Here is a 21,436-nt window from a genome sequence, read left to right as displayed (position 1 = left end):
GGAGGGAGTCGCAGTGCAGCTGGGTTTGGCTCGGTTTGGGCAGGCACTTGGCAGGGCAAGAAGGCCGTTGACTTGGAAGACCCTGCACTAACCAAATCTACAGTAGCACCAAAACTCGTATTGCACCTAGAAGCAGTGCTACATCTCCACAGGCTGCACAAAGCTTTGAATAAACCTTGAATGACACTCGAATCCAATTGCTAATAGCAGTAGGGACACCCGAGTGGATACGATATATATTTAATGGAGGGGGTTTATTTTATTTCGCAACCATGACTTCGTACACACGTATGTCGAGAATGGTCATCTATCTACATGTGGTGGTTCGAATGGATGTTCCAGTCAACTGGATATGTACTCCAGCTAGTCCAGTTGGGAGGGAGTCCTGGGCGGCCTGACAGACACTGACAGACAGGGGCTGTGCTGGCAGTGGTGCGACCCTTGAGTCAGCCACACCCCGCCAGCCACAACAGCTGAGCCTCTAGCGAGTCTAGGCAGGCTAGCAGGGTGTTCAGGTGTTCATGCCCAATCAGAAAATGTTGGCCCGCCGCGAGACGCTCTCGACGCTCCATGCCGTCTACCCGCCTTACGCGCCTCCCCAGCACGCGCCCGCCAAGGGCCGCCCTCTTCTTCGCCCTGCTGCTGCGAATGACAGCGACACAGCGCACCCAGCCCCACCAAGACCGCGGTGAGCGTGGATGACTGACGATGGCCGATTCACTAGGAATGGGGACCGGGGATGGGGCTTCGCACAACTCAACCTGCAGCAGTGATGATCGTATGGGGGTGGGTTTCCAACCACTATTTCTTGCCATGCCCTCGGCGCCCTGACCCAGCCCAGATTGTTCCTGGATTCTCTCCCTTCTAATCTTCATTTGTCTGCTCGGACACACTCGTCGACCTGCTTTGGCAAGACACGCGACAACAGTTTTTTTTGTTTCGCTTTGTTTCGGCATACGAACAATGCCATTCATTCCCAACACCCCGGAGTCCTTGATAGGGCGTTCCGACTCCAAAAACCCAGAGACAACATGCAGGGGCATCACCGGTAGCGGCCGGCCTTGTCGTCGCCCGCTAGCGTCCTCTCCCTCGGCTTCGCCCAATGCCTCTCCTGCGAAAGGCAAGCACCTGCGCGTCGACGACCCAGGAAACCCCGATGCCTACTGCCACCAGCACCGCGATCAAGCCAGCCTTTCAGCAAAGTCGAGTCCTGGACCGAGGATGAACAACACTCCCATCCTCGAGGACCCTCGCGAGAGCGTAGAGACGCTCATGGACCGCCTCGGCATCGTAGAACAGCAGCAGAACCAATCTCGACCGAACCACCGCCCACAGTCCTCCCAACATGGGCGGCCTAGCCACAGCGGAAATGAGAAGTACGAGGAACACAGCAGCATGCCCGCCCAATCGCGGCCTCACAGGCGCCCGACGCGACCAAGACTACTATTTGGCTACTTGTGTTGCTTCCGGATACCCATCGTCGAAGAAGACCGACCCTCGCGACCGGCACCGGTGCCAGTACAACATGAGCCCACAAGCCACGCGGGCGACCGACCGCCGTCTAATCAGCACCTGCAGCCGCCTTCGTCCGCACATGGGCGGCCGAGTCTAAGCTCGGCGCCTGCGAAGATGTCCTCGGGCGCTTCGACCAAGTCGCACAAGTCGCAGACGTCGCAATACCTGTCGCTCATCCCGCCCAACACTTCGCCCGAGGTGGCATCTCACCTTATGGCTGAGATGGCCAAGCCCATCTCGAAGACCGACGAGGCCGGCTACATCTACATCTTCTGGCTGACGCCGGAGTCCGGAGTCCGCGGACGAGCCGGCCGAGGCTGCCCGCTCGATGCTAGCGCCCCCTTCCAGCGGCCGGCCGCGACGGGCCAGCGACGCGCTGGAGAACTTCGCCATCAAGCGCAGCCCGACGGCCGGGGCTACATCCTCGCGCTCCCCCTCCGACAAGAAGACCATTCTTCTCAAGATCGGGCGCGCGAACAACGTGCAGCGCAGGCTGAACGAGTGGAAGCGGCAGTGCGGCTTTAACATCTCGCTGATCCGCTACTACCCGTACGTCCCGTCGGATGCGCCCACGACGGTGCGCAAGATGCCGCACAGCCACAAGGTCGAGCGGCTGATCCACATCGAGCTCGAGGGCCTCGGCATGCGCGTCAGCGACAAGGGCAACTGCGAGTCGTGCGGGCGCGCGCACAAGGAGTGGTTCGAGGTGGAGGCCAGCCGCAAGGGCATCGAGCTGGTCGACGAGGTCGTGCGCCGCTGGTCGGACTGGGACGAGACTCGAGGCTAGTCGAACGGATACGCGCGCGCTCAAACTTATATATAGACTGAGAAAGAACTAAGACTAGATTAGATATAAAGGAGGTGATGCTGGTTTTGACTAGCTGCTGGTGCTTACATCACATCGCATGGTTTGGCATGGCATGGAATGGCGTTTATTGAATTGACATATTTGAGGATTTTCCTTCCTCTGCACCAAAACAACTTGCTGTAACTCGACTTCGTCCTGCGTTCACTCAATGGCTCACCGTGCTTAGCTCGCCTCGCTGAAACTCAATTGCCTCCAATCCGCATTTCGAGCTGGGTGTCACTGTGAAATGGGTGGCAAGATAGGTGTTGTTGCACCCAATGATTTCCAGCCACTGCCTCCGCTTTTCGACCGTCCCGTCCCGTCAGGGGTCGCGCGAAAGCTAAAATAGGGGTATCATTCTCCCACCTATCCCCTTGATGGCGACAACGCTACCCCCACCATATCATGTCGTCCTGTGACTAGGGAATAATCAGTGCCGTGGTATAATGTTTATCCAATTAATAGCAATATTATACCAAAGGCAGCGTTGTCGCTATTAAGGGGATATCTGACACGATAAATTGGCCACGTCGAATATTTTAATACCAGCTGCCCTTTTCCACAGTAATCGTTGGATGCGATTGATTCTTTTTCCTCTAGTTTGAATTTTGGTGCTCGTATTGCAACTGTGTAGTGAACGTACGCTGTTGTTGTTTGTTTACATGGCCAGTATAAGGTTTGGCAATCCCTCAAGGCCCTCGAATATCAGAAGCTAGTAGATCTCCGCGTCAGTACTTATAGTGAGTGACACATTTGTGTATCTCCGACCCGAGGGTTGGAGAATGTGTCACTTCAGACAGTTGATATCTGCCCTTCACCTCACTTCCATTCCATCATCAATCCATCCATTGCCGGTGTCGTCACAATGCAGCCTCCAACCAAATCTATCAAGATGGAACATCTTGTTTTGGATAGAAAAGAGCATCATGCCACGTCTGCTCTTGGGTCTTCACTGCCAGTAGCAGAGAACACAAAGGTGGAGCTAGCTCACCCGGCTAAACAGGTTTCCCGGCTGGAAACACTTCCGGAGGAGCTGATTCTCAACATATTCAAGCGTACGCCACACGAGAGCTTCGTATGTCTGAGCCAGGCCTCCGGGAAGCTGAGACGGATTTCCAAAAGTCCGGGGCTGAGAGACTACCACGAATGGCAGGATGAGATGCTGCAGGCCTGCTGGGGCATAGATGATCGAAGCCGGATTGCCCCAGGTTTGGGTGGTTTGCGTTCCTGGTTTACCGACAGCAACGATAACAGGTCGGCGCTATGGCAGCAGCTTCGTAAGGACTTGTTCTGCGCAGGGTGTCAACAGCCCCCAAGCAGCGGTGGTGAGGGCAGGGGCGTGCGGTCTCCGGCGGCGTCGTCGTCGTCGTCGTTGTGGATGAGCGACCTCATGCACTGGCGACAATGTGACACTTGTCCGGACAAACCGTTGCACAAGACCTGGCAGTTTCTGGCAGACGGAACTTGCCTCAGTTCAGCGAGCCTCGTACGCCTGTGCCCTCACCAATCGTGCCCGGCTCAAAAGACCTTTCGCGAGCTACAACGCCAAGATTGTCACGAATGCCGCAGCTCTGCTTCTCCCACGAGACTCAACTCGATCAAGTATAAGGGTCTTCTGACTTCCTGGCCGCTGCTGGAGGAGCCGGACGTCGCCACCGCCTATCAACTCCACCAAATTCTATTCGCGGGCGAGGACCTCGGCGCGCACGACTCCGCCCTGCGGCTCGTAGACCGCTGCCGGCTGCACGAGCGCCTCTACATCTGCCCGCACCACCCCATCGACGGCGACCGGGAGCGGTGTGCGACGCAGCTGGCCCCGCTCCTGCGCGGCTTCGGGACCAAGAAGGAGAACGACCCGCGCTTTCGCCATCACGGCATCGACCCCTCCTGGTGGTTCCCGTCCGAGTACGAGCAGAGGATCACCTGCGTCTACTGCGGCGTTCGCTTGGCGCTGCGCGCCAAATACTATTACTACAACGGCAGGGAGGGGACCGTTGATTGTGAGACCGTCGCCGCGGGCACCATCTTGAAAGAGCTCGAGTTTGGCCGGTTGTTCCTATGGCAGCCCAAGGGGGCGATAGAGTCCAGCCTGGGGGCACGCGTCCCAAGACCGTCCGGCAGGCCCTCTTCCCCGCCGTCGAGCTGCCGCCGGACTACCCCTTTGCGCGGCATCCGCGCCTCAAGCACCTGGCCTGGTGCGACGACGCGGCGTGCGCGACTAATCGGCGCGGGGCTGCGTATCTGCCGGCCCTGCTTATACGGTTGGAGGAAGAGGAAGCAGATAAGGAGGGCCAGAACAAGTATTTCCGCTAGAGTAAGGCAGGGTACCTATGGTGGCTGAGTCTGAGTTTGTAGTTGATGTTCAACTGAGTATGCGCCACATACACGTTTTTCCAGGTGAAAGGATATTGGCGACAGGTTGGAAAGGGTATAGTTGATGGCCGACAGGCGGCAGATTATTACTTCCAGGATACAAACTGGTTATCAAACAATAGATTTATTGTGCAACCAGAAGCGATCCTTTAGTACATTTCAAGTGCGTGCCAGCAATTCTGCAGGGACTGATTCTCACAAGTGGCCCCTCAGGGGCATAACCCCCTTTTTGCTTTGGTAGGCCCTGTCTTAGTGTCTACTTACAATGACCAAGCAATCCCGTTCCAAATTTCGACAGAAATCAAGGGTGGGTATTTGGAAAAATATCTACTTAGGCAGGCTGTTGTTCGCCCATGGCGATTGCATGACGTAAAAGACTTGGTTGATCTGCGGCATCGAGTTCTTTGACAAGGCCTAACCTGAAGCTGGGCCAAAATGCGTTGCCATGATAGAAGGTTATGACTGAATCGCGGGCCGCAATGTTTATATTATCATCTTCGTACTCATCAACTGATCTCCCTGGCCCAAACTGGCCTGGGTATAGAGTTCAGGTGGTATCCAGGAAATATACCGTAAAAGCTCTTGTACAAATTGGAAAGAAGCAGAGACTACGAGACCAGAATCAGGGATAATCGCGTCTACAACAAACAGGTTGTTAGTTCCATGGATATAAGCATTGCTATCAACAGCCGCCTCGCCATTGGTGTTAACCAACAATCACCCCCGAGGAAACAAACTCGTTCCTTCCAGGTTAACAAGAACTACGGACATCGAGTCGACCAAAGCCTTAGCTGAAGATCATTCGGCCTGGCTACCACACCGGTGTAAATGTGTTCTGTCACGGCCGCGGAAAAGCCATACCTCAGCATGTTTCCAACACATTGGTGTGTAACGGGTATATATGACAAGTGGGTCTGGTAGGTATGACCAACGGCGGGGAGAGCGGTCGATTCATATATGTGGCGTGAGAATACGAATTGACATTGCATGGCGAAATTAAACGTGGTGTAAATGATTAGTTCAAAGTTCATCACCAGACCCATAGCCTATTGCCAGAACCTATACAGATGGAGCATGCGATCATAAAACTCCTGCGGGGCTGTTGGGTAGATCCAATAGGCAGATGTCGGGTGTTGCAATATTGGGTCTCGTATGGCAACATGCAGGAATGTGTGAATAAGGAAACTGCAAAGGGATACACCGGTCTTGAAGCTTGTCCAGGCCATATGTAAATGTTGAAATATACGGACTAGATTGGCAACAGAAACCACTCGGCAAGCACGCGAATACAGCACATAAAGACCTCTAAGGTCTCCTTCTGAACCTTTCTTGATAACCTACTCTCGAGCAGCACAATCGCCCAGCCTCATCACAACTGCCTTGCCCCTTCACGTGCTTCGTCGTCCGCCCCATCCTCAACATGCAGTTATCACTTGCCATCCTCGCCCTGGTCAGTGCTGCCGTCGCGAAAGCCATCCCCCGCAATGACGAGCCTGCCATCGTCGCCGTCCCCGACGCCCCAGGCACCCCGGAAATGGGGACAGAGGCCACCACCCACCTCTACATATGCGTCAACGCCGACTTCACGGGCGCTTGCACCAACCTGGCAGTGAACACTGGTGTCTGCTATGAGCGTTTCCCATCGCGATCTTTTACCGGGAGGTGATTTATTATGTGGAAGACGAATGAAGATTGACCATGGGACACCGATCCCTCGTTTCAGACAACCTTAATGGCAACTGGAATGACGCGGTCACCTCTCTGGGGCCCCGACAGTGGCACTACATGCACCATTTGGCAGTAAGTTGCCCATAACGCATTGACCTTATTATTGACCTTTTTTTTGTTCTTTTGCTTTTCGACATATCGAGAAGAAGACGGCTAACGCGATACTCCAATCCAGAGATGCAGGCTGCTCGGGCCGCTCTTTGGGCGGCATCGTCAGCCCGGGTATTTACAACCTGAACGACTGGAACTTCAACGACATCAGTACGTATGACCACCAGTAAAGAGAGGGGCGGGACCAGTGTGTATCGTCAGGAAGACGGGCTTCAGTTCACAGAAAACTAACCATTGTGTTCCTCCCCATAGTGAGCTCGCTCCGTTGCAACTAGGCAGCTTGTTCTTTCCACTTTACCCTCGCTTATCTAAGGATGACAACGAGACAATCGAGTCGGAGATAAGGGGCGGTAATGGATGAGAGGGATAGGGGGCTACAAATCAGCACACCTGGTCACGGGTGCTCTATATTTCGCGCGTCGACGCTGAGTAATCGGGAGACAATGCCGCTCTTTTAATTTTAATTAAACTATTACCTTTATTAAGTAATCTAGTAATTATCTTACATTCACAATGTAAGCATATTTTTAGACCGCTGATCCGTCTGGCCTATGCTGGGTACGACAGTGTCCCACGGCCACGCTCAACTCCTTTTCCGCTGGTTCGATCAACAAGTCCCTCGACCCCTGGCACAGGTTCTCTCGAAGCCAAGGGACGACTGCCTAGGCACACCACTGTAATGTTTTCGTGAGGGACCTCCATTCGTACGTCGTCTCTCCTTTTTCCAAGGATTTATACACGGTTGCCGCCTATGGCGCGCAAATTGCACCCCGGCACGTATCCAGGTCTCGGTCATGGCACTTCGCAGCCCTGTGGAGCTTGGATACGGTAGCATCCTGGCACCCTTGCTTGATAGAATTTGATTTTGAGATCTGATATGACCATCATCATCATCACGATAATACTAAGAGATTACTCCCTCTCCCCGGGATGCGGCATTCTTTCATCTCTCTTCAGTGTTCAACTAACCATCTTGGCTGCAATAGTTCATACACGGCCATGTAAGTGTGGGCACATCGGAACTGGCGGTATTTAGGCGGACCAAGTGTGTTGCTGCTGCGCACCTTCCTGGGCACGCTTTCCACAACGGCGTGCCTTCCGTAACCCCCAGCAAAAGCTTCACATTCAAACACACACGCCAGCCAACTGCGCCAAATGGCCAGGGCGAAGAGGGCCCGCATCGACAAGTGAGTTCGAATCCGAGCCAGAGCATTTTGCATCTCCTTTCTTTTTTGCAATTCATCTCATGCCCCCAACACCAAGCAAAGCAAAAGAAATTGGCAAAAAGCTACCAACACACATTAGTAAAGTTCAATACGGTCCAGCGTCAGCTTACTTAAGTACCTAGCGTAAGCACGGACTTACGTCATCCAGACATTGATCGGTCAGAATACCAATGCATAACATGTGCCACTTTCGACATCCAAAATGTCTGAAATGGACATTTTCAAACTACCAGGGGAACTCGTCAACGAGGTCGAGGTCCTGTTCTGGGCGGTGCTGTCTCGCGACGTCAACCACAACGTCAAGAGAGCGCTCCGGCTGCGACTGGTGTGCAAGCTCTTCGCCGAGGCCGTCTACCCCGCCCTGTTCCGGACCTGTCGGCTGGACGACGCCATCTTCGAATATTCCTTCGGCGGCGTCGAGTACAAGGAGAGCCGGTACGGCGCCGGAGCTGTGGCACAGCTACCTGGTCTACCGCGTGGCGGGCGAGGCGGATCCGAACGTGGGCCGCTTCGTCGAGACCAGGGAGCTGGCGCAAGTCCTTTGCGAGAAGGATGCATCGCTGAATTACGAGAGCGTCATCGACACCCTCTGCTGGCTCGCCTTGGACAACATCCAGCGAGGACCCTGCTATTTTCGGGAGTGGGGCGCCGTCACTTGCGACACGGCCGAACACCAACATCCTGCGACGGCCGCAAAACAATGTCGTTCCCGACCAAGGGCAGAATCTGCTGGCGGCTGCGGTGCGGCTCGACATGGTGCCGCTGGTCAAGCAGTTGTTGGCCGACGGACACGATCCCGCCACTCCCAATTTCATGTTCCCGCCTGCGACGCAGGTGGCGGCCGAGTACGGCCACGAGCCCGTTCTGCGTCTGCTTCTCGAGCGGACGTCGAGGGCGGCCCTCGAACCCTATTCCATCTTCGGCGCCGCCGTGGGGGCGACCTGGAAATCATGCGGCTCGTCTTCCCGCCTCCCCCTGCCCCTCCTCCCGCGGCAGATGAGCAGTCCCCGCCACCGCCGCCAGCCGACGGCACCTACGGCCGGATCGGCATCCGCCACAGCTTCCGGTCGAGGCTGCTCAGCCGCGCCCTGGACGCCACCGCGAGCCCCGAGGTCTACGAGTACCTGATGCGGGCCTGGGAGCCCGGGTACCGACCGCCCCGCTACGAGCACGTCATGTGCCACGCCGCGCGCGGCAACATCGCCATGGTGCGGTACCTGCTCGACCATTGGGGCGAAGAGGGCGGCGGCGTTGGTGTCGTTGTGGACGTCAATGGCGCGGATGACGTGTACCACGGCTCCACCCTGAGCTGGGCCTGCCGCCACGGCCACGAGGAGATGGTGGACATGCTCCTGGCGCGGGGCGCCGACCCTAACTTCGCCGAAGAGGCCCAGCGATCGGGGCTGGCGCTGCACGCGGCCGTCCGGGGCGGGTACGTCTCCATTGTGCGGAAGCTGCTGGCGTGCGGGGCTCGGGTTAACGGGCCGCACGCGGCGCACCGGCGGACCATCCTGGCTGCGATGCAGATGGAACACACGGAGCTGGTCCGCCTGCTGATAGAGCGGGGCGAGCCGCTGGGGTTGGTGGCCAAGGGGTTGGTGAAGTCGATGGTGAACCTCGGGTACGAGTCGATGCTGGACATCCTCCGGGAGCACGGGTTCGAGCCGGATCGAGGGGCGGAACCAGAGGTCGGAATGGGCCATGAGTGTTGCATGACGTGCACGACGAAGAACGTCTGAGAAGATCTGGTAACGATTGTAGTTAGATCGTGATACCCAGTATATCCGTCGGCACTTCGTGAGTCGTCTATCCACGGGATCTTGGTTGTGTGTTGCCGAGATTTCATGTGTAAATTGTCAGGTGAATTAGTGTCGCCTTCTTGTCTTGAGTGCCGCGCAATTGCTGTTGCTGTGTCCTATATTATCATCTATCATTGGTCTCAATTAGCTACAAGTCGCCCCAGGGTCAAACATCCCAGATTTCATCCTGGGGCAGGATATTACACAAGTACAAGTGGAGTCACCATGGCCCCGCGTCGAAGGGTGCCTTCCAGAGAACCGTAAGCTACCCGCGGGTCTTCTCCTGCTCGGGAAATGAAAACCTCCCTAAAAGTGCTTCATTGCCGGTAGCTCGGCAGCTCTGACTTGGGATCCCCACCGCCCATCTCATGCCGCCCCGGCACGACAGTGCTCGATGTCGGCACAGGGGGAGGGAGTCGACTCAGGCGCCTCGTGCTTGACCGTGGTATCCCAGTAGGATACGCCGCCTGTCCCGTATGTACCCGCCGAGTGTTGTTCGCCGTAGCCGACGCCGCTGGTCCCGTTCTGCACGAACCCCGCTGATGCCGGGGTCTGAGACATCATGGCGGTTGGTGCCGCTGACCCTGCTGGGGAAGATGTCGTCGGCAGCTCGGTCCTGCCGCAAGTCCCACGCCTCCGTCGGTAGAGGAAGAATGCGAGAAGTCCTAACAAAAGCACGCCGACACCGGCGCCGACCCCGATCCCGCCGCTCGCGCCTGCGGATAGACCATGGGAGCCTGACGACGGTGGCGGCTGGTTTGATCCGGTTTCTGATGGCAGTGGTGGGGGCGCGTCTCCCGAAGATGCGGAGGCCGTAGGTCCAAGTGGCGTTGATGCTAATGTTGGTACCTGGACGCAGTTAGCACCATACTTCAAACCCCTCCGGATCAATTGGCGCACCCATGATCTGGCCAGGGGGAAATGATTCGAACATGCGTGCTACTGGTGGAACATACAGGGGTCGTGTAAACCATGGCTATGGCGAATAAATGCTCATGCGATGCTTGCTTCGGCTGGATGTTTTTCTGTGTGTTGGCTTGAAAGTCTGTCAAGGTGATGGTGGGGGACCCCCCGTGGTCCCATGTCGTGAGATACATCGGAAAAAGTCGAGATGTGGCCTGTCAAAGGGCTCAGGCACGCAGGAGAATTTGTATGCGCTGTAGCCGTAATGATTGTCGAGTCAGCACTGACGAGGTTTGGTAAAGCAGAGCAATCGTAGGTGATATATGTGGTGGTGGCATGCAAGAAGACACATACGTAGGACAGCACGTAACCGCAGCGTCGGCGGCGCTGCTATCTGGGCAGGCGCGCGTGTAGTTCGGCGGGCATTGCGAGCCGGCGTAGGTTCCGGTAGGGTCCCCCGTCGACGGGAAGCAGTTGTTCGTCTGCGATGGGCCTCCGAGAACGGTCCGCGCATCATTATTAGGACCGTCGTAGCTCCAGATCCACCAGTCGTTCTTGTTGAGGCAGCCTGCCTTGCTCGGGACCCAGTTGCCAGGCAGCGACGGTGCTGCTGTGGTCGTGTCAGGCGACGACATCCTTTCTCGCTGCCTGTGCTGGGACGAGCTCGAGTGTAAAGGGAATGATTTTCAGGACGAAGACCAAAAGCCACAGGCGATGATTGATAAGTCGGTCTGTCGGGAAGGGAAGCAGGCCTCGATTAATCCACCGTTCAGCGCTTTGGTTCTGTCGGCGAGTAGAAGTATCGAGTGACAGTAACACGAGCTGAGAACTGGAGGGAAGAACTGGAAGTGCCGGCACATCTGTAGCAGATATTGCTTTTTTCCTTCATGCGACCCATACATTGGCGCAGTCTCGCTGCTCCTACTTTTGTTCCTCCTGCCCCCAAGTATTCCAGGCAGGAAGATGTCATTGGCTCTGCCATACTTCAACAATAGAAGCCAATGTGACATCCTGGTCGGCAATGAGACTTGGCGTCATCTCCCGTGCATCGTCGCCTGGTCCCCTATCGGGATAGTATATCTCGATACGCCGTATCGTCGGGTGCTGTGGTCCCCGCCCAACGCTTGGATGGGGGCCAAATCATCAGCCCATGGCCCCCGTAAACGGGCTTGCCAAGCAATAGCCAAGTACAGCCTAATTGGAAGAAGGATTGCTTTTTGGGGGCAGAGAACGCCTCTGCTGGATGCCGAGGTGCCCACTATGGCATGCTCGCTCGTGTTGTTGAGGCCCCCCGTCGGTCGCACAGCCTGGAGCTGGCGCGACCTTGTCAGCATCGCAGTGTGAGAAGTAAATCATGCGGCCTGTGGCGGGAGGGTTGATTGGTGCAAAGTCCATACTTTTGTTGCGTTTGAGCTAAGTGTTACACTGTCTCGTAAAAGCAACGCACAATCTGAGTCGCCAGGTCAAGACGGGAGGATGGACTTGGTGAAAGTTTAGCGTCGTGCCCTTCGGCAGGGCAGGCTCAGGTGGATTGGCAGTGAGCGTTCTGCTAAATCCAACCCCCGCCCTTAAAGAACAAAATATCCCTATCCCGTTGATGGCGACAACGCTGCCCCCACCATATCGTGTCGTCCTGTATGGACTAGGAAGAATCAGTACCGTGGTATAATGTTTATCCAATTAGTAACATAATACGATTAGTAAATAATTAGGTCAGTCGATTAATTATTTTTAATATTATTTCTTATTTAGATACTACTACCTAGGTATAATACCAAAGACAGCGTTGCCGCCATTAAAGGGATACCTGAGGTGCAACGATCAATGAGTGGAGAACACCCGATCCTGATCATTGCTAACCGTAGCCATTTGTTTCCCCACAGCGTGAACCTTTCACCACCTGGAAACAAACATCTGAATACCGAAGGTTAGGCATCTGGTTGAACTACTACTGCCTCCCCGCAAGCAAGGGATACCGAGCTCTTCGTTTCGTGACGCAGCCAGACAGTCTCTATCATGCAGTGCCATTGCTGGTAGCGGCCGCTGGCTCCGCTCTTCGGCAAGAGCTGCAGACCACCCGCAGCTTCAGAGTCTGAACTTGGTCTTCAAAAAGCAAATCGAAGGACAGGACAATTTTATCCATTTTCCGTTTCCCCCTCCACGCCAATCGTCTATTTGCCCTCACTCTGCCAGTGCATTGCTCCGATGGCTCTCGTGTCACTCCCCACCGAACTTCTGCAACAGATTTGCCGCGAATTCTGTCTGCATTGCCAACTGGACAAGGAGCCTGATACGTTTTTGCACGGCGAGATCGAATGGTATAACGATGTAGAGACGGTGGCCGCCGACGGTGCCGTAGTGAGGAACGACCAGGACGTCCAATTGAAGCAGCTGAAACAGCGTGATGAGGAAGAATGGAGGACGATACCAGAGGCCCAACAGAGCTTACTCAATCTTTGTCGGACCTGCTCCGTCCTCCGGACCATGGCCCATCCCTATTTATTCCATCGCGTCGTGTTCCGAACGGCCCAGGCGAACCATTTGTTTGACTTGCTGTGGAATTTTCTCCAGAGACCAGATCTTGCTGCCTGTGTCAAGCATCTTGCTCTTGGACCGGAGGCCAATGCCGGGGAAGCCCCGATATGGACGGCGGATGTAATCGAACGCCTCTTGCACTCTGCACTACGCTCGATCCGCCTCGATCCGGAACTGCCCGTGGTCCGCGAAACCGTGCACGTCGTGACATACCCCCTACTGTCGCAGCTCGTCATAGCGCATACGCGCTCCCTTGAGCTCTTGGAATTGAGCGGCGAGCTCGACGGTTCTTGGAACCTTTTGGCCTACGTGCACCCCGACAAGTGCTCCTTGCCCCGATTGCGCGGGCTGGACCTGTCAGGTCTCGACACCCCCTACGACCTAGCAGACTATGCCTATCTCTTGCGACTTGCGCCTAACCTGGCTAAGCTATCGGTTACTACCTGCGGCGCCGTGTCGCGCAAGCTCGAGTTGGCTAATCTTCAAACACTGAGTCTCGTGAACACCACGCTGGACCGCTCCGACATGGATCTGCTCCTTTCCAGCTGCCATGCGCTCCGGACGTTCTCTGCCCTCTTCGTCTCGAGCGACGGGGCCGGGGTCCCCGAGATCGTCGATCTCCTGGCCCAGCACGGGCACGGCCGAACGCTTCTCGATTTGGCCCTCGTCGCCTCGATCAGCGACCGCGAGGTCTGGCGCAACGACGGCGAGGCGATCCGGTCGCTCGCCGGCTTCGAGCGCCTCGAGCGCCTCGTCCTCGACAACCGCTACGTCGTGGAGATCACGGCCCAGGAACAAGACCGCTACCTGCTCCAGACCGCGCCCGGGACGCTGCGGTCGATCCGGCTCAACGGGACCGAGGAGCGGTTCCTGGACGAGCTGGACCGGCTGGCGGACCGCAAGGCCGGCGGGATGTACCCGCACTTGACGGAGGTGGTAGTTGTTAGCCCCGACAGCCCGGTCTGGGAATGGTCTCATCCTCGGTGCGAAGAGATCTTGAACCGGATGGAAGGGTTGGGAATGCCCCTGACGGAGGACGAACTGAAGAGGCCTCAGTGGGTTCAGGACTTGTAGCTGTGGGATAAATTTAGCGTAAGCAACAGTCGCAGCGACATTGGTCTTTCCTCGCGACCGTTTCTTCAAGTGGCTGATATAGCACCTGTTGCTTCCAGATGATTACGTGATAGTACCCGGCTGGTGTTAGTCGGGTTAGAAATAGTGACATTACTGTGACACGTTAGTTGACAGCCGGCGTTATACGTCTTGGTCGCTGGTAGGGAATGATTCCGAGGACTAAATCGAGCCCCATATAGATCCGACAAAATCTTCTCGAAATATGGATCTCTGGACATTACGAGTCCCTTCTTGATCGAACACCAAAACTCCAAGATAATAAGCCCAGAACGTACTTGAACAAATCCCCCACTCGTATTGCACTCCACCAATCTCACAACAAACCAACCCTGCTCTCTCGATTCAACATGGGTCGAGGCTGTTACGATACCACCGGCTGCCCCAAGCCCAAGCGTCAGGCCTGGCCCTAGCCAGTGGTATCTTTTTGCTGATGTGCACGAGATTGAACGATGGCGGAAGCGGTTGCAACAACCGCAACTCACTTATCACCAGTAGCTCGGCATGTTAGAGGCGGTATGCAAATATCTTTGTCCCGAGGGGGGTGGTTGTCGACGGGCAACGCAATGGCGAGAAGTTGTCAACAACGCACCCCGCCAGACTTGCAAGGAAGCTGTATAAATATTTGTCAGATTCTAATATTCGCCCTCGAACCAATTCTGTAGACGCATCACATACCAATGAGGTCACACAAGTTGACTCCGATGTTACCAAATGCCGATATTTGGTTGACTTGGAACGCATTCTACGCATATATGGCATTGCTCTTTTTGACAGGGGGTTACTGCCCTCGAAACAGGACAGCTAGGAGATGGCCGGATATAGATATCTGATATTGGGGGTGTATGCGAGGAAGGAGTGATAGGGCGTCACGAAAGCACTCCACTCGACACTGATAACCGTTTTGAGGTAGAAATATTGAATTGAGGAATACTTGGCAGGTCGTGTGATAGGGATTCGCGAAGTCCGTGGTGTTCCTGAATATTGCAAAGTGACAAAACTTGGCCCTAATCGATCGTTCTACGAGTCGCCAGCGTGCCAAACTTGTAATACTGATAGATGGCTTGTCTGTAGGGGCTGACACTAGGAAGCTGGATTTGTTGAACCAAGTTACGAACATAGGAGCATGGGACATATCATGCGAACTCGGACTCTGTCACGTACTTTGGAATATAGTAAATATTAGAACCAACTGTCACCCATCCTGTACTTATTAAAAGCCAACTCTCTTGCTTCCTCCTGAAGTACGCTCCCTCCTACCTATCTCTCCCTACCCCGGCTCAGAGTGCAACCAGGTCGCAAGCATTGGTAACGAACTACCGCCTTCATCATCATTTCGTCTACAACTAAAGTCGCCTGCCATCGCCTTCGGAACATAAAGTAAGCAAACGTGATGGTAGGACCAAGCCCCGTGTCTGTCAGATATTACAATCGTTCATGGCTGACATTGTCTTTCCAGCTCTGGGTTCTCATCGCCGCCTTGTTGGCTCGACTCATCACTGGCTTCCCTATTGCTACCCTGGTCGTCGATCCTGCCAAGGTGGACGACGGAGTCGACCTTTCGTTTGAACTCCTCAACAATGTGACTGGCGCGCCTGCCTTAGTTTCCCATGACACCAATATTTCCCCGCGCAGCAGGATTGTCAAGCGTACTAGTTGGCCGTGGGACCCACCGGGCTACGACAATTCGCATCCTGATCTACCGCTCCTCTTGAATCCCGAAAGGTACAACTGCAACAGTGTCGCTGGGAGACACAACAAAATTCCGCCCAATCTTCTGACGGGGCCCGGGCCTGACGCGGAGGGCCGAAGAACCAATGCCTTGGCCAGTAGGTTTTACACCCAGGAAGAGATCTACACCGCCTTCAGAGCCGGTGCATTGCTGCTGATGGATATTATGTCGCACCCGGACACGGCCGACGACGAATACATCCCCTATAATGGTCAAAGGTTCCCCCAGCAATACCGGGGTCCCAACCGGGCGACCAGGGTCCGGATAGGCCTGGGAACTTGGTATTCACCTAGGGCTCAGCAGGACCTACCAGTCGAGCAAAAGAAACTACCGCCATCTATGAGTACCCACTGATCGCGGGTGGTAACTATCCCAATGTGAATATGGGACTGGGAAACGTGAGGGTGAATAACCCTGGCCCCGACCGCGTCTTATTTCAACTCATGCGCGGCCTCCCCATCTTCCTTGGGGTCGTCTCTCAGCGGGATAACATTGTTCGTCGACCGCAAGGAGGTGGGAATGCGGAACAGAATCGCGACGTGTAAGTGCTTCTTTTTTCTTCTTTCTTCTTCTTCTTCTTTTCTTTTGACATTATAATTTACACTGACCGTGTTTTGACGAGCAGTTGGGCCTATCCCGTCAACGAGGGCAACGGGCATCCAGACCAAGGAGTGGCAAACACTTGGTACTATCCTGGGCTAGACACCTATGCCAGTGTCGACGGCCCCAGCAGAAGTGCATTGAAGGGCAGAAGACAACGACAACGGGTCGCACCGGTGAGGGGCGTCGAGTACACGGCGACTCCCACGCCCGATCCAGATGACGGTAGCGGCGCGCCGGGAGAGGGGAGCGGTGGTGACAGACCTGTCGGCCCGGGCGGGTACGGTGAGTCTGGTGGCGGAGCGGCTGGGCCCCAGGGGGTTCGAGCAATACGCTATGCCGATACCTGGCAACGCTTTCAAGGCTGGGTGGAATACCTTCATATCGGGTCCCAGCCATATGGAGCTCTAGCTAGCTTGCGTGGAGGACCTGGCTGCTGGAAGTATCTCTCTTCGTGTGTCTGTGTCTGTGTGTCTGTGTGCACTGTACTCAGAGAAGACACATCTCGCACAAGACTACCACTGGAGGGACATGCTCTACGTCGCATATGCTTTCAAATTTCCAAAAGGGCATTCTGTTTGATCACGAAGAGGTGAGATACATATGTAGAATCTGGCTGAAAGGAATGGATTGATTTGTTTTGTCAGGATAATGATTGTGTCGCTTCCCGGGTGATCGTAGATCAGCTGCTCCTATGCGCATTCGGGGCCAAGCAGTGATGTTGCTCAGAGATCGGTCGAAACGGGCCAAGAATAGCGGGTCTGCCACACAGAGCACTCCCGGCGCAGCATGCTGCATACCAAGCAACGGCCGCACCTTCTTCCCCGGATGTTGGTCGGTCAGTCACGATGGCCGGACTGTTCCAGCCGTTCGGGAAGTGTGCGCAGGTAGAATTGGCGGCTTCACTCGGCCAGATGCCGCGAACCGTTTTTGACACACTTGAACGGAGGCAATTCAGGGTCTAGCCAGTTCGTGCAGTGGTGGACCCATTCAGAGGCGGTCCCGAATTGAACATGAACTGGAACGAATCGCTTCTCTACTTGGGCCAAAAGTGCATAAGAGTAAGGTGTCAAACGTGGACGATGAAGAAACCTACATATATGTAGTAGAAGACCCAACTGTTCAGTTCCCCTGAAGCCACTGGCGGCCGTTATCCGTAATGATCTATTGGGAATGCAAATTAATGCGGGGTGCCAAACGTGTCATGCCTTGCAAGGAACACGTCAATTGAGCAGGACCCTGGGAAGTTGGGAAAAGGCTTGAAAGGGTACCTGGCGGTACATGCAGCAGGCGATTGGCGGTCGTGCATTGAACAGGGGCCAGCTTAGGCGATTTTAGGCCCGTTTCCTCTGACATCTGAAATCATGCACTGAGGTCCCAAGGTCCTTAGGTCCCAACCAGAACCCGCGCGAGATGGGAACCTCGATCATTTCAAGCTGAGCGACGACTTCCCATCTCCCACAACACCACCGAGAGATGCCTCTAGAGACGTCATGGACTTCGTGAGTCGCCGCCTGCACCTGATACTGCCCTCGTACCCTCTACAACAACTGACACGCTGCCCCCGTAGTGGACGCGCCTCTTAGCCAATACCCCGTTGGCCTTGGGGAATCCCAACAAGGATGCCGCCAAAGACCCCGTCAGGCGACGACATCGTTTCGAGAAGGAGTACAGCCAGCTCTTGGTAAGCCAGCAAACAGACAAAGCCTCTTCCCTCCTCACGTGCGACCAGCCTCCTCTAACCAATCCGGCCACCCCCTACAGTCAATATGGCGAAACACTACCAATCTGTCCCACGATATCGACGCCGCCGAGAACCTCGAAATCCGTCTCCAGGAGCTGACCAACCTGCTCGTTGAAGAGTCCCGACGACCTCTCCCCCATCCCTGCATCAGCTTCTGCGCAATCAAGCAGATCTATGTCCCCATCGCCAAGATAGCAACCTCCTCGTACAATGAGTGGATCATCAAGGAGGCCGTCTTGTTCTTCGCTACCCTCATCGAGAGCGAGGAGGAGGCCTTTGTCGAGAACGATGCCTTCTCCGCCAGCTTGACCAACCTGATGATCCGCATTACCGGTGCCAACAGCGTCCGCCTGGCCACCGATACCGAGATTCGCGTCGTCGAGCTTGCCTTCAACATCACCACCAAGATCCGTCTCGAACCCGCCATCCTCTCCGCCTGGTTCAAGACGCATCGGCACGATGGGGCCGCGCAAGAGGACGAGTTCCAGGACGAGAGGGACAAGTTCGCGGGCAAAACCCAAAAGCAGGATTTCCCGCTCTTCTACCTCCTGCTGGACTACATTCACCACGAGGGCAAGGTGGGCGACTTCGCCAGGACAGGGCTGCTGTACATCATCGAGTCGGCATCCAGCTCCGTGGAGCTGGAACGATGGATCGTCGAGAGCGACCTCTCGACCCTGATGGCCACTGGCCTTGGCGCCCTCTACAGCCAGCTCAGCAGGAAGCTGGTGATCGATCACCCGCCCCATAACCTCCCCCCGGTTCTTGCCTTCTCCGACTACGAGCATCCCACCTCCACGTCCGAGATTGTGAGCTCCTGCTCCCCCGACTTCCAGCTCCATCTCGACACTTTCCTATCCGCCCTCCTGTTTTGGCAGGATGTTCTCAACCACTGTCGTTCAGCCGAGGTCAAATCGACGCTTTTGGAACATTTTCAGGTCATTTTCCTGCAACAGCTGCTGTACCCATCCTTGCTACAGTCTTCCGACGTGGATGGAGGTTCTTCTGTTGCCGTCTTGACGTACCTGAGAAGGATCTTGGAAGCGCTGGACCATCCCGACATGATTAATCTCATTCTCCACTATCTGCTCGCATTACCAGACCCCACGAATCGTCCATCGACAAGTGCGGAGCCGGCCGTGAGCGCGGCACGCAAGCGGAAATCTATGGACCTCGCGACGATGTTGAAGGCCCAGACGGCCGTGGTCGATTTCACTCCCCTGCTCTTCAACCTTGTAGATTTGATACATTCTTGTCTCAAATCCCAAAACTACCAGACCGTAAGCGTGACCCTCCAGCTCTTGGCGGCGATTCTTAAGAGGCATCACCGCTATGCTGTCGTCACGTTACTTCGCACTGAAGAAATCTTCGGCAACTCTGCGCAGCGAACCCGCGGAGCTCACGATCAAGAAGTAGAATTCTTGACAACCCTAGCAGGCACTGTAGGCGGACAGGACAACTTCGACGAGGTTTATGACAATATTCTGAAGGACATGATGTCCCGAGTCGAGAGTCACCCTTGCTCATTGAAGCTAGTGGCACCGAAGTTGGTTACTACCAACCAAAAATTGCCTGGGATACCGGATAGCTTGCCTGGAGCCCCGCGGGATGTGCCGCATCATACATTGAGCCCGGAAGACCGCCTGTGGAATTCGTTGCTCGATATCTTGGCTTCTTTCTTCCTGAATCCCGTGGATACAAACTTGGCTTTAACCGAGACTATCATTGACCTCGCTATATGCGGCTATGTCAGCATTGAAGGATGGATTCTGCGCCACCCGAGCACGTATGCGTTCGAGGACGACGAGGATGCCTTGGAAGACATTCCGTTGGATCCTGATTCCACCGAAGCTGCAGAGCTGGAGAAGCTGAAGTTGATGACTCGGTGCCGGCGGCGACCAATCTGGCAAACTTCATCGCTTCCGCGGATCATGACCGTCCTAGAGACTCTTGCTAACCAAGTCACGTCATATCGCGGGTCGATCCCGAGGTTCGAGGACCTTGTCCAACAGCGCCGCGAAGCATTCCAGACTGCCGACACGATTGTGCTTAATCAGCGCCCTGCCAGATCTGCCTCCATGGCGGTCACGCCGATGCCCGAGTTGGTGAGTGACGACGACTCGAGCTCGGCTTCGCCGGTACGGCCTTCTGGCTTTGAGGGTTTCGCACAACGGCTCCTGTCCGACCTGGCCGGCACCCCGAGCCGCTCGGCAAGCCCCCGGGGCCGGAAGGACATGCACCGAAGCTCGAGCAACGCGTCGGTCACTCCGTACACGCCGAGCACGAAACCGCTGCCGGCCCCGCCTAAGGAGTTCCCGCTCAACTACGACACGCCCAACCGCAGCGGCGTGGCCCGGTCGTACTCCACCGGCCAGAGCCAGCAGCCGTCTAACGTGGGCGGACGCGATGGGCCCGTCGCGAGCCAGGTGGCTGCGTTCGCCGCGGTCGATCAGAGCATCCTGGCGCGCAGAGTTGGCTTCCCGAAGGAGGAGGATGTCGCGCCTATTCCTTTTAACTTGAAGAAGAGCATATCGATACACTCGACAGATGATTCCGTCGAGGCGCCGTCTACCCCACAAAGTGAACCTCGAGGGGGCGAAGCTTCGCAGGCCAATAATGATGATGCTCAAGGAGAGAGAGAAGAGGGAGATGCGTCTGCAACTACGCCGACAGCCGCCAATGGTGGACGGGAGACGGTCCATATGCCCCCTGCGCCTGAAGACCCGAATGACGACGACGACGAAGAGGAAACGGGCAGTGAGACTATGGGTGGTGCGAGACCCGACACGGCGGACCAGGCGAATGAGAAGGAGGCCTCGGTCTCGCACGTCGTCACCAATGTCATCATCTTCCAGGCCTTCGTGCTGGAGCTTGCGAGTCTGGTGCAAGTCCGGGCCGGCACGTTCAACGAAGTCCGATTCATCTAAGGGGAGCCGGGCTGGTGGTTTACTTCTCGTCTTCTCTTCCTTTTTTCTTCCGTGCAGTGTCGTGTCATGATGATCAATCATATGGATACCCGCCTTTTGTGTATTACCCAAATCCAACTCTTTTTCCCTCCTCTTCCCTCCACTTCTCAACAACGTTACTTACACATTAGAGGGCCAACATGCACACGTCCTATACCATCTCTTCACCCCTACTTCTCCCGATTACAGCACAAGCACAGCATCGAGTGGCGCCGGAGGCAAAGAA

The 21,436-nt window shown here is 55.5% G+C and overlaps 8 protein-coding genes across 8 annotated transcripts; 7 read left to right on the top strand and 1 right to left on the bottom strand.

Annotated features, from left to right (window-relative positions):
* Window positions 1-963: 963 nt before the first annotated feature.
* On the top strand, window positions 964-2,302 carry PG997_013975 (uncharacterized protein; the record flags this gene model as incomplete). Its single annotated transcript, XM_066818289.1, has 2 exons — window positions 964-1,802; window positions 1,864-2,302. The coding sequence occupies 2 exons, from the start codon at window positions 964-966 to the stop codon at window positions 2,300-2,302; spliced, it is 1,278 nt and encodes a 425-aa protein (XP_066663981.1).
* Window positions 2,303-3,227: 925 nt separating this feature from the next.
* On the top strand, window positions 3,228-4,675 carry PG997_013974 (uncharacterized protein; the record flags this gene model as incomplete). Its single annotated transcript, XM_066818288.1, has 2 exons — window positions 3,228-4,362; window positions 4,434-4,675. The coding sequence occupies 2 exons, from the start codon at window positions 3,228-3,230 to the stop codon at window positions 4,673-4,675; spliced, it is 1,377 nt and encodes a 458-aa protein (XP_066663980.1).
* Window positions 4,676-6,155: 1,480 nt separating this feature from the next.
* PG997_013973 (uncharacterized protein) lies at window positions 6,156-6,401 on the top strand (the record flags this gene model as incomplete). The annotated part of the gene is made up of 1 exon (XM_066818287.1): window positions 6,156-6,401. The coding sequence occupies one exon, from the start codon at window positions 6,156-6,158 to the stop codon at window positions 6,399-6,401; it is 246 nt and encodes an 81-aa protein (XP_066663979.1).
* A 1,601-nt stretch (window positions 6,402-8,002) lies between these two features.
* PG997_013972 (uncharacterized protein) lies at window positions 8,003-9,539 on the top strand (the record flags this gene model as incomplete). The annotated part of the gene is made up of 2 exons (XM_066818286.1): window positions 8,003-8,251; window positions 8,319-9,539. The coding sequence occupies 2 exons, from the start codon at window positions 8,003-8,005 to the stop codon at window positions 9,537-9,539; spliced, it is 1,470 nt and encodes a 489-aa protein (XP_066663978.1).
* A 426-nt stretch (window positions 9,540-9,965) lies between these two features.
* On the bottom strand, window positions 9,966-11,137 carry PG997_013971 (uncharacterized protein; the record flags this gene model as incomplete). The annotated part of the gene is made up of 3 exons (XM_066818285.1): window positions 9,966-10,448; window positions 10,695-10,785; window positions 10,857-11,137. 3 exons carry the CDS (start codon window positions 11,135-11,137, stop codon window positions 9,966-9,968), a joined length of 855 nt encoding a protein of 284 aa, XP_066663977.1.
* A 1,570-nt stretch (window positions 11,138-12,707) lies between these two features.
* PG997_013970 (uncharacterized protein) lies at window positions 12,708-14,111 on the top strand (the record flags this gene model as incomplete). The annotated part of the gene is made up of 1 exon (XM_066818284.1): window positions 12,708-14,111. One exon carries the CDS (start codon window positions 12,708-12,710, stop codon window positions 14,109-14,111), a length of 1,404 nt encoding a protein of 467 aa, XP_066663976.1.
* A 1,450-nt stretch (window positions 14,112-15,561) lies between these two features.
* On the top strand, window positions 15,562-16,254 carry PG997_013969 (uncharacterized protein; the record flags this gene model as incomplete). The annotated part of the gene is made up of 1 exon (XM_066818283.1): window positions 15,562-16,254. One exon carries the CDS (start codon window positions 15,562-15,564, stop codon window positions 16,252-16,254), a length of 693 nt encoding a protein of 230 aa, XP_066663975.1.
* Window positions 16,255-17,993: 1,739 nt separating this feature from the next.
* Window positions 17,994-21,171, top strand: PG997_013968 (uncharacterized protein; the record flags this gene model as incomplete). Its single annotated transcript, XM_066818282.1, has 3 exons — window positions 17,994-18,002; window positions 18,071-18,184; window positions 18,265-21,171. The coding sequence occupies 3 exons, from the start codon at window positions 17,994-17,996 to the stop codon at window positions 21,169-21,171; spliced, it is 3,030 nt and encodes a 1,009-aa protein (XP_066663974.1).
* Between the last annotated feature and the right edge of the window lie 265 nt (window positions 21,172-21,436).

This window comes from Apiospora hydei (genome assembly GCF_038363865.1).
Source record: "Apiospora hydei strain CBS 114990 chromosome Unknown utg000009l_segment0_segment0, whole genome shotgun sequence".
NCBI classification, from domain to species: Eukaryota; Fungi; Ascomycota; class Sordariomycetes; order Amphisphaeriales; family Apiosporaceae; genus Apiospora; species Apiospora hydei.
This window is presented reverse-complemented; position numbering and strand designations above follow the sequence as displayed.